The 14,441-nt window shown below is 45.3% G+C and overlaps 2 protein-coding genes across 4 annotated transcripts in view; both read right to left on the minus strand.

Moving 5' to 3' along the window:
- The window catches only part of LOC123093975 (uncharacterized), a 16,973-nt gene extending 3,402 nt beyond the window's left edge, over nt 1-13,571 (minus strand). The window contains exons 1-20 of one of the 3 annotated variants that reach the window (XM_044516039.1): nt 13,298-13,571; nt 12,548-13,212; nt 12,259-12,469; nt 11,822-12,145; nt 11,499-11,649; nt 11,288-11,425; nt 10,747-10,828; nt 9,919-10,187; nt 9,722-9,835; nt 9,347-9,585; nt 8,973-9,200; nt 8,738-8,890; nt 8,050-8,187; nt 7,716-7,946; nt 7,506-7,633; nt 6,979-7,099; nt 6,494-6,658; nt 5,758-5,905; nt 5,525-5,601; nt 5,108-5,257 (exon numbers count right to left, since the gene is read on the minus strand). In XM_044516039.1, the coding sequence (XP_044371974.1) occupies nt 5,108-5,257; nt 5,525-5,601; nt 5,758-5,905; nt 6,494-6,658; nt 6,979-7,099; nt 7,506-7,633; nt 7,716-7,946; nt 8,050-8,187; nt 8,738-8,890; nt 8,973-9,200; nt 9,347-9,585; nt 9,722-9,835; nt 9,919-10,187; nt 10,747-10,828; nt 11,288-11,425; nt 11,499-11,649; nt 11,822-12,145; nt 12,259-12,469; nt 12,548-13,212; nt 13,298-13,441 (3,876 nt within the window). In that variant the 5' untranslated portion in view covers nt 13,442-13,571. Of the gene's footprint in view, nt 1-5,107; nt 5,258-5,524; nt 5,906-6,493; nt 6,659-6,978; nt 7,100-7,505; nt 7,634-7,715; nt 7,947-8,049; nt 8,188-8,737; nt 8,891-8,972; nt 9,201-9,346; nt 9,586-9,721; nt 9,836-9,918; nt 10,188-10,746; nt 10,829-11,287; nt 11,426-11,498; nt 11,650-11,821; nt 12,146-12,258; nt 12,470-12,547; nt 13,213-13,297 lie in introns of all 3 variants that reach the window. The other 2 variants (XM_044516038.1, XM_044516037.1) reach the window with 2 other exon arrangements.
- Nucleotides 1,785-5,074, minus strand: LOC123093977 (uncharacterized). The gene is made up of 2 exons (XM_044516040.1): nt 3,234-5,074; nt 1,785-2,955 (listed from the first exon to the last, which is right to left on the minus strand). The coding sequence occupies exons 1-2, from the start codon at nt 4,222-4,224 to the stop codon at nt 2,909-2,911; spliced, it is 1,038 nt and encodes a 345-aa protein (XP_044371975.1). The 5' UTR covers nt 4,225-5,074; the 3' UTR covers nt 1,785-2,908.
- Nucleotides 13,572-14,441: the final 870 nt, after the last annotated feature.

The raw sequence follows: 14,441 nt of genomic DNA on the forward strand, positions 1-14,441 counted from the left end.
TCAGAAAATCAGCAAGCTGAAGCTCCGAGGGCACACACTGAGGGGCCACAATTCTGTCTTGCACCTGAGAACGAGTGTAGGAGGCATCAACACCGATGTGCTTGGTGAGCTCATGCTTAACAGGATCACGGGCAATGCTGAGTGCCCCAGTGCTGTCGGAGAGCAGAGGGGTCGGTGTAGCAGTGGAAACACCAAAATCCTGAAGAAGCCATCGTAGCCAAGTAATTTCTGCAGTCACGGACGCCATAGCTCGCAGCTCAGCCTCAGCACTGGAGCGAGATACAACATTCTGCTTCTTGGTCTTCCAGGCAATCAGGGAGGAGCCAAGAAAAACATAATAGGCAGAGAGAGAGCGGCGATCAGTGGGATCGCTGGCCCAGGTAGCATCACAGTAGGCCTGAAGCTGAAGAGAGCTGGAGCGAGGGAAGAATAAGCGACGAGTCACGGTACCACGAAGGTAACGAAGAACACGAAGAAGGTGACTGTAGTGAAGTTGAGTGGGAGCAGAGACAAACTGACTTAGAATGTGCACAGCATAAGAAATGTCAGGACGAGTGATGCCTAGATAGACAAGGCTCCCAACAAGATGGCGGTAGCGTGTGGGATCTGCAAGGGGTTCACCCTCACCAGGACGAAGATGGAGACCAAACTCCATAGGAGTGTCAACCGTGCGCTGATCAGTGAGGCAGGCACGAGTGAGAAGATCTTGGATGTACTTCTCTTGAGAGAGATAAATACCCTCAGGGGAAGAAATGATCTCAAGTCCAAGAAAGTAGCGAAGAGAACCCAAATCAGTCATCAAGAATTGCTCATGTAGACGTTTCTTCACAAAATCAATGAATTGGTGGTCAGCCCCTGTGATAATCATGTCATCAACATAGAGTAGTAAAAGGGTGCGACCGCGAGGAGAAGTGTGAATAAACAGAGCAGGATCATGAACACTAGTAGAGAACCCGATCCTTGTGATGACGGCGGAGAAACGCTCAAACCAGGTACGAGGAGCTTGTTTCAGCCCGTAAAGAGCGCGCCGAAGGCGACAGACAGTGCCATCAGAGACAGTATAGCCAGGAGGCGGCTGCATATAGACCACTTCCCGCAGCTCACCATTCAAGAAGGCATTCTTGACATCTAATTGAGAGATGGACCACTGCCGAACAGCAGCAACAGCCAAAAGAGTGCGAACAGTGGTCATGTGAGCAACAGGAGCAAAAGTCTCATCATAGTCACGACCATACTCCTGCTGAAAGCCACGCGCAACAAGACGAGCTTTGTAGCGCACGAGAGAACCATCTGAATGTGTCTTAACCTTGTAGACCCATTTGCAAGTGATGGGTCTAACGCCTGTAGGCAGGGGTACAAGGTCCCAAGTGCCTGTGCGCTCAAGAGCATGAATTTCCTCTGCCATAGCATGCTGCCATTCAGAATGAGCAGCAGCCTCACGATACGTAGACGGCTCAACAAGAGTGGTAGCAGCAGCAACATAGTACGCAGGAGGCTGGAGAGTGTGGCGATCACGCAGATTATACCGAGGAGCAGGAGGGGTAGGTGGTTTTGAAGGAATGGGACCCAACAGGGAAGGAGTGGAAGTGGAAGTGGGCGCATCCGAGGGAGAAGGGTGCCGAGCACGACGGGAGTAGACAAAAGGAAGCGGAGAGAGAGGGGAAGTGGAAGGTGGCGCATCAGAGGGAGAAGGGTGTTGAGCACGGCGGGAGTAGGTAAAAGGAAAAGGAGAGAGAGTGGATGGCTCAACCCGAGTAGGAGAGTCAGGAATAGAAACCTCATCCTGTGTAAGCTGAAGCTCATGAGCAGACACAGGTGAAAGGCTAGGAGTGGACCTACCAGGTGACGATAAAGGTGAAGAATCAGGTAGAGTCAAAAAAGAGAGAGGCTCGACTAACGACTCGGTTGTGGCAGTAGAAGAATGACGAGGGTAGAAGGAGCGAGACTCATCAAAAGTGACATCTTTGGAGATTCTCAGTCTTCGAGCAATAGGGTCCCAGCAACGGTAACCTTTGTGCTCCAAACTGTAGCCAAGGAAAACACATTCAACAGACTGAGCAGTCAATTTGGTGCGTTCATGAGGGTGAAGAAGAACAAAACAGGCACAACCAAACAGGCGTAGACCACTATAATCAGCTGGACCATCACCTAGATGATCAACTGGTATCCCTCCCTAAAGAGCAACAGAAGGCTGAATATTAATGAGATAAACAGCGGTAGAGAAGCCTCAGCCCAAAAGTGCGGGGGAACAGCAGAAGATAAAAGAAGAGCCCGAGCAGTCTCAAGGACGTGACGATGTTTGCGTTCAGCCACCCCATTTAGAGCGTGTGCACCAGGACAGGAATACTGAGGAAGGGTACCCTGTTCAGCAAGGAAACCACGAAGCGCACGAGATAAGTACTCGCCAGCCGAATCAGCACGAAAAACTCGAACAGAGGAATCATACTGAGTGCGAACCATGGTAGCAAACGACTTGTAAATTTGAAGCACTTGACTACGAGATGACATAAAGTAGATCCAAGTGTGGCGAGAAAAATCATCAATGAAAATTATATAATATTTGTGACCCCCTTTCGAAACAAAGGGGGCAGGACCCCATACATCAGAGTGAACAAGTTCAAAAGGTCATTGAGAAACAGAATTACTAGAGGGATATGGAAGTTGTATCTGCTTGCCAAGCTTACAACCCATACAAGTTAGTGAACTATCACCAGATACAGACCCTAGAACACCACTCCTAACCAAAGAAGACAAGCGGGAGCCACAAATGTGACCCAATCGATGATGCCACTGAGCGAAGGATGTGGTGGAGGTGGCAGCTGAAGCAAAAGGGGTGGTGATGTCCGACTGGCTAGAGGACGCAGCGGAAGGAAGGCGCAGCCAATCGAGCTCCCAAAGGCGCTGAGAGTCATGGCGCCGAGGACCGATCCCAACCAGAGTCCCCGTACGACGATCCTGAACACAACAAGAGTCAGAATCCAGAATAACACGACAACCCAAGTCAGTAAGTTGACCAGCAGATAGAAGTTGCATAGTCATTTTAGGAACATGAGAAACGGCAGGGACATGAAAAGAAGACGTGGAAAGAGTCCCTCTTGCGGCAACAGAAAGAGAAGTGCCATCTGCAGTCTGAACTGTAAGAGAAGGCACGGAATTGACAGCACAAAGATGATCTCTGTGTGGTGTCATGTGGAAGGAGGCCCCAGAATCAAGAATCCAGGGCAAAGATGTACCTGACAAAGAGTGCGGTGGTGGACCAGACGTCTGACCAGCAGAACCAGCAGAACCTGAGGATGGTGCAGAAGCAGTAAGGCGGCGCAGCAAGGTGAGCATCTCCTGGTGAACCTTCTCAAGGGAGCCCTCACGAGAATTAGAGGAGCCTCCCGAGTCCTTTTGAGGACGGCCACCACGGCGACCCTGTTTCCTCCTCTTGATGCACTCCGTGATCATGTGACCATCCTGCTTGCAGTAGTTGCAGAAAGCACTAGTGGAGGTTGCTGCCACCTGTGTAGAAGAGGGCACACCAGGCAGCGGTGGTGGAACGCGGGCAGCCAGGACTGCTGAAGAGGATGGCAATAAGCCCGTGCTCCGTAGGCGCACCTCCTCAGATCGCACCTCAGCAAGGGCCTCCAGAGTAGAGAGCCGAGGATGGCGTGCCAATAGCTGAGCACGACTCTGCTCGAACTCCGGCCGGAGGCGAGTGAGGAAGTCGTAGAGGCGACGAACCTCCAGCTTAGCTTGTTGCCGCACACAACACTGACATCTGCGACAAACATCAGCTCCCAGAGAGTCCAATTGGCGCCACACCGCCGACATCTCCTTGTAGAAATCATCCACAGTAGCATCTCCCTGTTGTAGTTGTTGCTCTTGACGAACAACAGAGAGATACATGGCATCCCCTGTAGACTCATAGCGATGGCGAAGGTGCTCCCACATCTGATATGCAGTGGTAAGGGCCACCACATCCATGGTGAGATCAACATCCATGCTGTTCACCAAGATAGAAGAGGCTCGAGCATCATCATTTGTCCATTGCTTGTATAAGTGGAGTTGATTCTGATACTCTTCAGTGGCCTCTTCAAAAGCATCTAGCATCTCACGTTGCTTGGTTTCATCGGCATCAACAGGGAAGGCCAACTCAGCTGGAGGAGTGGGCAGCAGGGGACAAGGCAGAGCACCAGAGAGGTGCTCCCAGACCAGCTGGCCCCTCATGTGCAGCTTCATGTGCTGCACCCAGTCCCTGTAGTTCTGTCCGTTGAAGATAACAGGACAGTGGGACTGGGACAGCACCGGTGGTGGTGGAGGGCGCCATTGCAGCAGAGCAGCAACAGCAGCTCGTTGAAGACCAGCAGCAGCAGGAGGCACAGCTTGATGGCAGCAGCAGACCAGGAGGAGAAGAGCAGCAGCAGCCGCACTTTGAAGAGCAGCAGCAGCAGCTCGTTGAAGAAGAGCAGCAGCAGCAGCAGAGAAGAGGAGCAGCAGCAGCAGCAGCTCGTTGAAGAGCAGCAGCAGCACGTTGAGGCGGCGGTGCCGGCCGGGAAGGACGGCGGCAGCAGCGGCCTGGAACGGCGGCGGCCTGGACCAGCAGGCGGCAGCAGCTACCAGGAAGAAGAGGGGAGAGGCTCGATGAAGAGAGGAGCGGCGGCCGGCGGCGGCCGCGGCGACCAGAGGCGGCGGCGGCGGCTGGGGAACCTAACCCTAGCTCTTATACCATGTTATGAAGTGAGCCTATATTCCATCGGGCCAACAGGCCAGCACATATACATGAAGGGAAATAAGCAAAGAAGCCCCTGTACAATATGATAACTACACACACAGCACAACCCTGTTCTAACAAGCAGGACTTCAGAAGTAAGCATGATCGGCAAGTTTGTAAAATCAGACAAGTTTCAGAATCTGGTTGTTGATTGTATAGTTGCTAAAGTGGTATTTGGCACATCAAAATTCACTGGAAATATGTAGAAAGGCATCGAAAGACTTTTGACATGGTATAACCAGACTGGTTGTCGAGTAAGAAACAATGACAAGCATATAGAAAATTTTAGACAGCATTGCATAAGATGGCAAATCCTGGCCCATAGATAGAACTTAAGTCTGAAAACGGTACCGCTGAATCCAGAAGTTTAAGTAAAAATAGTTTGCCACATTCAAGAGCTTCTTCTGTCTCCAATTTGGTCTTTTCTTTGATTTGCTTCCATAGCTGATGAAATAGAGCAGCAACTGAAACACGGGCATACAATTCTGTATTAATGAACACCTGCAATAACATTGGCAACAGATTTAAACTGTAAGTTAATTGCTAGGTTGGAGATTTAAAAGAAAGGAAAAGGTTCAAATTATTGCACGCCATTAGTGCTATAACAGTTGAAAACAAAATAAACAAAATTAGAGCGTACACTACACCCTATTCCATTACATTGCAATACTATTCTTACAAAATGAACAGTTGAGAAAAGCACAGTAATTATACTGATTAACTTATGAAGGTAATATAATGTCTTGTACCCCAGGTTTCAAGGTTTACCTCTGTGAATTCACGGTCTGGACTTTGCGCTAGCATGGAAACTTCAAATCTTGCCTCATGATTTTCGGACAGTTCAGCTTCAAAATCCTCATCGAATGCCACTATTTTAAGTTCATATGTAAAGAAAGTTGGAATATACAACAGCATATCACCAGGCCTTATTACAAAGGCACGGGCAGAAAAAAAGAAGACGGACATAAAGAAATTATTAGAAAATATATTGTCTAACATACCAGATCCATATAGCGCTAATAGCTTAAGTTCCTCCATGTAAAATCTAATAGTTTTTGGGTACATCAACCATAGACCACTCAAGTGCAAAGCTGCTAGGCGAATAGTTCGAGGACTCTTTGAGCCTTCATTAAGAAGAGTCTCGACAAACTGGAAGCCAAAAAAAGAGTTACAGTGGTCCATCATGTCTTATGAGTTATAACATACAAAAAAGTAGTACTAAAAAGAACAACTTAATTATCCACAAATTACATAAAGATGTAATGTAATCTTTGTTACACAACAGAACGAGGCCAAGCTGGGGAACAGGTGAAATTGAGGTGATGAAATTTGTTGACCACCACTTCTGTTACGAAGCATTCTGGTGTTCTCCTGATTCCCTCTAGCACAGGCCAGGCTTTGCAGTCGTTAGGTTTCATTTAGCCATTCATAAAATATATGACGAGAATCATATGAGGAGAAGGCTTTCCAGTGAAAAATAACTAAAAGCATGCCCTAAGTATTATACACAGGTCACACATAACAAAACAGTGCTACTTTAGCAGAACAGGCAACGAAAAGACACACAGCAGCAGCAGCAGCAGCAAGTAGGCATTTATTTCTGCTAGCCCTTCAATTAAAGAACGAGAATATACTGTCAGGGCCTCCTCCATAGTTTTCAGCGGGGGAAAAAGGAACAAAAAGAATGTGTTAAGTAAAAAGACAGTGACGTAATGCAGAACGTATGTCAGAACTGACCCATTTCAAAGGGCCTGGCCCTTTTTCATTTGTCTGGTGCATTTCCAAATTGGGAAAGATTGATGGGTGCAATATTGCGGACAGCAGTGCAGCAATTGGTGCGACCCTGCGTTTATTGCAGCTAAGGTGCAAGACCCAGGAAGACTTTACCAATTGCATCATCATCTGCAGCAAATAAACATGGGGTATTAATGCCATAAAAACAAGCAGAAGTTGCAGAAAGAAAACTTGCCCCATAATCCAAAATTATATGGCGTTTCTTATTTTAAAACTCGAGCTGTCAAACAGTCCAACTTCCTAACTTTGACTGTTGATATGTTGAAAACTATTAAGATTGTTCATGCAAATATTAGTACCACTGGGTGCGACGCATAAAGCCAACCCAAAAAAAAAACATGTTGATACCTTCTAGTGTAAGCAGCAAGGGTTTAGACATTAAATAGCTATAGTTGCACACAAAAAAGAAAAGGCACCACGAATAGTACCTCATAACTGATGCCCAGAGAGGATAAATTTTGGTGGCTCCTATTTAAGTGTATAAGCCCCAATACAGACCTCACGCATCTAAGGATGGATACAACAGAATTCTCGCCAGCATTTTCAAGACTGCAAAGATTAAAAATAAATAAGTGAGACAGAAGTAAAAAGATACATAAATAAGTACCTCAGAAAATAATGAAGTATTTGCAGAAAACGAGATAAAAAGAAACAAAGCAAAATATAACCATGTTCAGACTTTAAACATAACACCAGTATCTATTAGAAAAAGGCCAACTGAATGCTATTATGCACTCCTTTAGATAACTTGGGTACTGAATAAGTAAAGAAATGCTATAAATATTCACGAAATTAGACTCGGGAAACAAGTACTGAAAATGTTGCAACTATCAACCATGCTATAGGTAAAGAAGTAGTGAGTATGGTTTTGAACATTTCCACAGGCAATACTCCCGTGATTGTTTACCAACTATACATAAAGAATAAAGAAGCTGCAAAGGAATGTTATACTCGCCTTTCAGTAATATCAAGAAAGATGGACTGGAGGGTTGAATCTGAATAAAAGGAACCTGATGTCTTCATCTGAGATTCATTCTCCTCACAGCAGCTAGGAATGGATAAAAGGGAGTCTACACAAAGCCACTAAATCGAAATCAATAATTAGGAGTTGTTTCTACAGAACTGAGCCGTGCACATTGCAAAGGGAAGCAAGAGCTATTCTCACCTTCCAACACATTAAAACAGCTCGTCTGCTTCGTGTTAGGACTCCATTTGTAAGGAGATTGTTTATATTGCCAAGAAAAGTGGTCGCCAGAAGATCCAATGATAATATGATGGTTTGGTTTCTTTGCTTTGTTTCCACAAAATCCAGAAACTGAGAAAAGGGGGCAGTAGATAGAGCTGCTAGAACATAAGCTAGAGCTTCATAAGCTGCCAAGTGAAGCTCAGCTCCAGTCTTGTCAAGGAGAAAAGCATTAATCAGGCATAAAAACTTATGTAGAGAAACTGAAGGACACTGAGGAATAAATATTCAGCCAAACATTAAAAAAGCAACCAACCTCAGTGGCATAAGTACAATGCTGGATAACTTCCCAACAGAATTCCCAGAGGAATGAAAATGCTGAATGAAAAGAAACATCAGAGGTGTAGTGGTTACACCATGAAACAACAGAACTAACACACCTCATAGACCAAATCTGTGAAATGTTACAATAGAAGTTAGCAAAGTTATATGATTAAATGGTAGGCACTCTAAAGCGAAGGTAAATGTGGTACCCTGACCCTCTAACAGGAGATCTAGCCACCTCTATATTACTTTTTCCAGAATACAGGCATGCATGGGGCGGAGGGGGGAGTTATCAACAGTAGTAATATTATTGCATGGTTCATACAGAGAAGATGAACACAGTCTCTGATCAAATGAACTATTGAAGAATATACATACCACAGTTGCAACTTGCAAGAGTTAAGTTTGATGACATTAGCATGGTTCAAAAGAACAGTACAAGAAAAATGTGTGTTTGATTAGCACAGCAACATGGTAATCCCCTATCAAATCAGCAAATTCTATTATATCCCTGCAAAGATATCTTTGTATCTTATTTGCTGCATAAGTAAGATAACACTATCTCTGGAAGACAACATCAAACATGCTAAATCGGACCTTTTACAAGCAATAAATATAACCCGTCAGATAGCTAAACGCTATAATCAATCTCAACTAAAATTATTAGGAAGGGAACGTACACACTGCAACACTGAAGAGGTTACAGAAGTAGCTAAACGACGCTGACTCGGACCTCCAAGCTTTCCTTTAATAGAACATGGTAAATCCATGTTGTCCGTATTTTTTAACCAGAAAACTGAGCAAGATTGCTTGCTGTAGACCACCATATTTTCCTACAGTAAAGACACATGAAAGATAATATAAAGGCCATTATAGAAAGTGACAGCAGTTACATTTTATAGGAAAACAGGTTACCAGAACTGAAAGCAATAATTTTTCAAACATCTGGGTGAGAACACGGTGCTCTAATCCATTTGTCGTATCTGAACCTTCACCGGCGATGGCATTATTTTGGTGAACAAGCTTTTTCTGTCTCACTTGAAGCTCCTCGATCAAGCATATAATGATGATAAAAAACTTCACGTCAGCGCATTTTCTCGTTGAAGAATGTTCAGAAAGCTTGTTACCACATTTCTCCAGGAACTGCAAAAAAGGGATATTTTAAACAAAAAGTTAATTTCAATTACACGAGGGAAAACATAAGTTCAATGCAGGTGTAAGTATCATGGCCTAGTGATAGCAATGTATGCTTTCTAGAGACATAAAAGCAGGCGACAAGCCAAATATACCGTAAATATTTGCTTGAAATGATGTTCCTCTGAGGTTACAAGAAGAAGGGTCCTGGCCCACCTCCGTGCTTCAGCTTCCCATGCACCCACATCCTCGTCATCATATAAATACGACCCCTCTATGCATGTGTGCTTCATGAAGGTGGTTGGGAAATCAATAAGCTCATCCAACAAAGTGTTCCTCTCAGAACATTCTTTTTTCTGAAGAAGCCATTTCTGGACTGTACCCCTCAGTGGTCCTACAATGAAAACGCGATGCGAAACAAAGAATAAGATGATAATAGAAGCAAATATAACTGTTTAGTTATCCTCAACGGATTATAATTTCAAGCAGATGCTGCAGACAAACATTTTGCCGTTTTTGTGTGTACCTACCAGTAGAATCAGTACACTCTCGAGGTATTGTAGAAATGAAATTGAAAAGCTGATTGAGTGGAATTTCAGCTGCACTTGTCAACGATGCTACGGCTTTGATAACCTGTTCACAAACTGCATTTGACTTCAAGTTAACAATTTGATAATGCATTACTTAACACTCCTTCCAAATTTCTTCCAGCAGAAAGATGTCCAACCTTTTAGGCGATACTTTGGATTAAAGTGGTGTTTACTCCTCTCACTAAGAATCCATAAGGCATCTAAAAGATCCGCAGTATTGACTGCTATAGATGTATCTCCATTGCACTTTGCCAATTCGTTGACAGCAGACCCACATGGTAAGTCATGTGTATCTGACTGACAAGCGCATGACGCGATACAGAATGCAAGAGTCATTAATCCTGGTCGGCCAAATGAATCTTGTTTAGCAGCAGATGCCAGACTCCAAACCAGATGTAAACGCTCACTGACAAATAAAAGAAAGAGAAAAATAAGGTTTCAGAAGGACACTACCAGAAGCCGGTGAAACTACTGAAAACAAACTAGACTAAAGTTATGTGTAGCATTTGGTCACACAATAACACAGATAGTCCTATTTCAAATAGTAACGAGTTCAGATAGGTCAAAATATGATTCAACATATGTGAATCCTTGCAGATGTAGCATTTAAGCATAAGCTCTATCTGGTTATGTTGCCCGAACTATATACTGCACATATGTATATTGCAGACACAGTAACCTTTCAACCAAAAAAATACACAATACTGCAAAAATCAAAGTTTAATACTTCCTCCGTCCCAAAATAAGTGTCTCAACTTTAGTACAACTTTGGGACGGAAGGAGTACTCATTATGATACATGTTGGCACCCTTTAATTAATGTAAAAGTTAAACTATAACAGAAAGTGTTGCACAAGTAAACTCATTTACAGAGTCCAAATTATCATCTCTCATATATACAATAAGAGAAAGTGCGACAAATCCTGAAACAGGCACAAAAGGCAGTAGTTATCCGAGAAGTAGTACCGTATCGTCAATTTCTGGGCATAATTGCTGAAAAACCTCTCTGCACCTTTTATGGCTTCTGAATTATAGACACCACCAACACCTACAAATAATTTAAGCAGACAGCTCAGCTCAGCATGAATGATCTGTTGAACAGTGTGCCATAAGAAAGCAAATATGCCATAAAAGAAAAAAAATCTGATAAGCATCATGGATCACTAAACAAGGGCAAGTGGGGTGTATTGCAATGCAAACAGTGAAAAGTAAAATAATTTCCCAAGGACAAAATACATAACTAAGAGCAGAGGAATTAATCACATGCAATCAAGTTACACAAAATGCTAACAAAACTTCAATCCAAATCTGTTGCAAAGGAAAACATAAACAAAGAAATGCTTCTTCAATAATTTTATCTATTTCGTTCAAAAATGGTACTTCTGTATCTAAGGAGGTCCCTGAAAATTTACCAAGAAGTAAACTGCACTGTAAAGTGCAAAGTAAAGCACATATTTGAATTCAACAGAATAACTTTTGAATGAAGTGAAAAACGAAATGAACTAACCAAAATCCTTATGATGAACTACATCATTCAAACCACGTATGAGAGGGCCAAGAACAAAGCCTCTAGGGACCATTTGGGCGTAGCCTTTGTAACGCTCCCATTCAATATCCAAAAAGGATTGCATTACCAGGCACCGCACTGCAAAGGGCATATATAAAAGCAGATTAAGCAACATTCTAAACATATATGCCATGTACATATCAGTACTGACCTTGAGGATTATCCTGAGTAAACCCACGCTCCCACAGTACCGCCATCCAGTTGAAAATCCCTTCCACGGATTCCATCTGAGCATGAAAAGCTCTGTATGATATGTGATCCAAATAGTCACTCTGTGGTGTAGACTCAAACAATAACAGTACCTGAGCAATATTTTTAAACATGTTAGGCATTTGAAGCAAAGAAGTGTGTGGTGATTGATTAATCTATTGTCGTGTTGCCACTAGTACTGAGTGAATGTTTAGCTACCTATAAGATTTAACAGATATAAAATTAAGTATCGCAGGCAATTAACATATCTTGCTGTGAACTGACCTGGTGTGTCCAGGCTGCCTCAACTAAATGTGTCCCAAACTCCTGGAGCATCTCATAGAGTAACAGAAAGACCTTCCATCGGTCCTGACCACTTGAACAGTGCTCATCTGATTGCTTGATTTCTTCAACACCTAGGGATTTGGCCTCTTTGTTAGCCCACCTTTCTTTTTTTGTCACAGCGGCATTTGATTTGTCTTGACCAGGCAAAGCAGCTGGGCTCCTGCCAGAGCATCGCTGGCTCCCGTCATTTCCGAAAGAAAATATGCTTAGCGATGTTTTCAAGACGTAAAAGGCCTGCTTCCTTACTGAAGAATCCTTGTCAACCTGGCACGTAGGGAAAGTCAAGTGTGTTACCCACTTACCCCAACATGAAACTTAACAGCGTAGTTCCAAATTTTGGTACAAATAGCAAAGTAATTAACTAGTAAATGGCTTACCAGCCCCCTGCGCAGTTCATCCCAAAACTCAGTGACATTCCTCAGATCAAAGTTCTGGACCTCATCAGCAGTTCCTAGGATAGCACCCTGATGTCCCGATTTCAACACCGAGAAGTACAGAGAGAGTATATCGTACGCATCCAGCCGCTCAGGGCGGCCAAGAGAGAACAGAGAGACACAGGAGTTCCAAATGGACTCCAAGAAACCGGACCTGTATGCCAGAGAAAGATTAGCTTGAGCAAAACAATTTAAACTATCATGTTCCAACAGCTCAGGAAAGAAGGCCAACCTAGATAGTTTAAGCTGGACCGCACCGAACTCGACGGTGACGCAAGAAACATCTGCTAGTGAAGCCAGCAGAGGCTGCAGGAGGACCCGGGTGGCGCAGGACCGATACTCTTGGCCGAGGTCAAACATGTTGAGCACAAGCCTGGACAGGTCCCAGGTCAAATTCTGCACCAGTGCATCAAGGGAAGCGTCGGCGCCCTCCTCATGGGCCTCCCTTCTCCTCTTCAGCGCGTCTCCGAGCAACGACGATAAGAGCGCGGTGGCCCTGGAGAGCGGCAGCAGCCCGGCCTCCCCTGACAGCCCACCATCCGCGGCGGCGGCGGCGGCGGCCCAGTGGTAGCGGTAGACGGTGGTTTCGTCGCCGTCATACTGGTGGGTGGTGGGCAGAGCCATTGCGGCGGCGCAGGACCGGACGCAGAAGGGCAGGACGGTGGCTCCGAGCAGGTCCCAGGACCGGGCGCGGGAGACGGCGTCGCACATGAGCGCGGCCGCCTGCTGCTGGAGCCGGCCGGGCTGGGCGTCCTCCCGGCGGAGCAGCGGCAGGAAGACCCCCCAGAGCAGCGCGCGCAGGGCGTCCCCGGGGTCGCCGCCGACGCGGGGGAGCAGATGGCACAGCGCGGCCGCGTGGGAGAGGGCGGCGGCATGGCCGTGGCCGCCGTCCTGCGCCTGCAAGGAAGAAGAAGAGTAAAGAGGGCTGAGGTTTAGCTGGTCGGGAGAGAAGAAGGAGAGACCTTGGGGAAGTGGGCGGTACCTTGGGGAAGGAGTCGAGGAGGGAGCGGAAGAGCTCGGAGGGCGAGGCGGAGGGGGAGGAGGAGGCGAGGACGCAGTCGACGACGGCGGCGACGGCCTCCGGCGGGACGGCGCGGAAGCAGCTCTCGAGGGCGGCGAGCCCCATGGGTGGGACGGTGGGTGGTGGCGGCGCCGGCCGGAGGGAAGGGAGAAAGCAAACCAAAAGCGGTGGCTTTGGGGAGTTTGGGCCGGGCCGGGGAAATCGGCTGCTCTCTCTACTGCCGACTGCCGTGCTGCTTCCGGTCACAAACACTTCTTTCCCCAAATTTGCCTCAAAAAGAAAACTTCTTTCCCTAAATTTGCCTTAAAAAAACTCCTTTCTATTAAAAAAAGGTTTTTTTTTACCATTTATGCCACTAGTTGTGTCCCACTACTCAGTTTTGCCATTGGAATTTACAACTCCTCAAAAGTAACATCGTTCCGAGAGATGGTTGCTCAAAAATGACATTAGAAACCTAAAAAATGGCATCCTTTCATTAGTTGTTTGCTCAAAAATGTCATTAGACACCGTTACTGTCGGGTGAAACCCGTTGACCATGTTATATGACCAAAATACACCTAGCCCCACATGTTTTTCTCTATCCCACAATGTTAAGTGTGGGCCACACTTGTCAGGAGTAAGCAAGCAGATAATTTTAAAGGAAATAATATCACGAAAACACCAAAAAAACGGAGCAAGATCTCTCCCACAGGCAAGGGCCAGGGTCCACCGCACCTCCACGGCCCTATGGCCATCGGAGACGAGGCAGACCGGCGGGAGGTGGAGAAACCCAAGTTCTTTCCTCTAAATACATTTCTTTAAGATTTCACCTTAGTAGATGTACCGAAGCTCCCTAAGAAAAGGTTACAACGACTTCTACCAAATTTGCCCGATTTTGAATTTCCATTTCATTTATTGAACTTTGTCTGTCGAAATACATATATTTTCATGAACGGCGAAGTAGTTTTTTTTTTTTTGCAAATGAACAAAATATTGAACCATCTGAAAAAAAAGGGTAGCAATATTTAATCTGATATCCACACCAATACACTTTTGTATTGTCAATCAAATATCATTAACTACTGTTGGAGAAAAATAATTCCTCATGAAAGGTAACAAGAAATCC

Source organism: Triticum aestivum, chromosome 4B (assembly GCF_018294505.1).
Source record: "Triticum aestivum cultivar Chinese Spring chromosome 4B, IWGSC CS RefSeq v2.1, whole genome shotgun sequence".
In the NCBI taxonomy this organism is placed as follows: domain Eukaryota; kingdom Viridiplantae; phylum Streptophyta; class Magnoliopsida; order Poales; family Poaceae; genus Triticum; species Triticum aestivum.

Excerpts from the sequence above, each read along its gene's own strand:
- LOC123093977 (XM_044516040.1), bottom strand. The coding sequence starts at position 4,224 with ATGAAGCTGCACATGAGGGGCCAGCTGGTCTGGGAGCACCTCTCTGGT. Across the intron at positions 2,956-3,233 it reads ACCACCGCACTCTTTGTCAG|GATCGTCGTACGGGGACTCT; the intron begins GTACATCTTTGC and ends TGTTGTGTTCAG.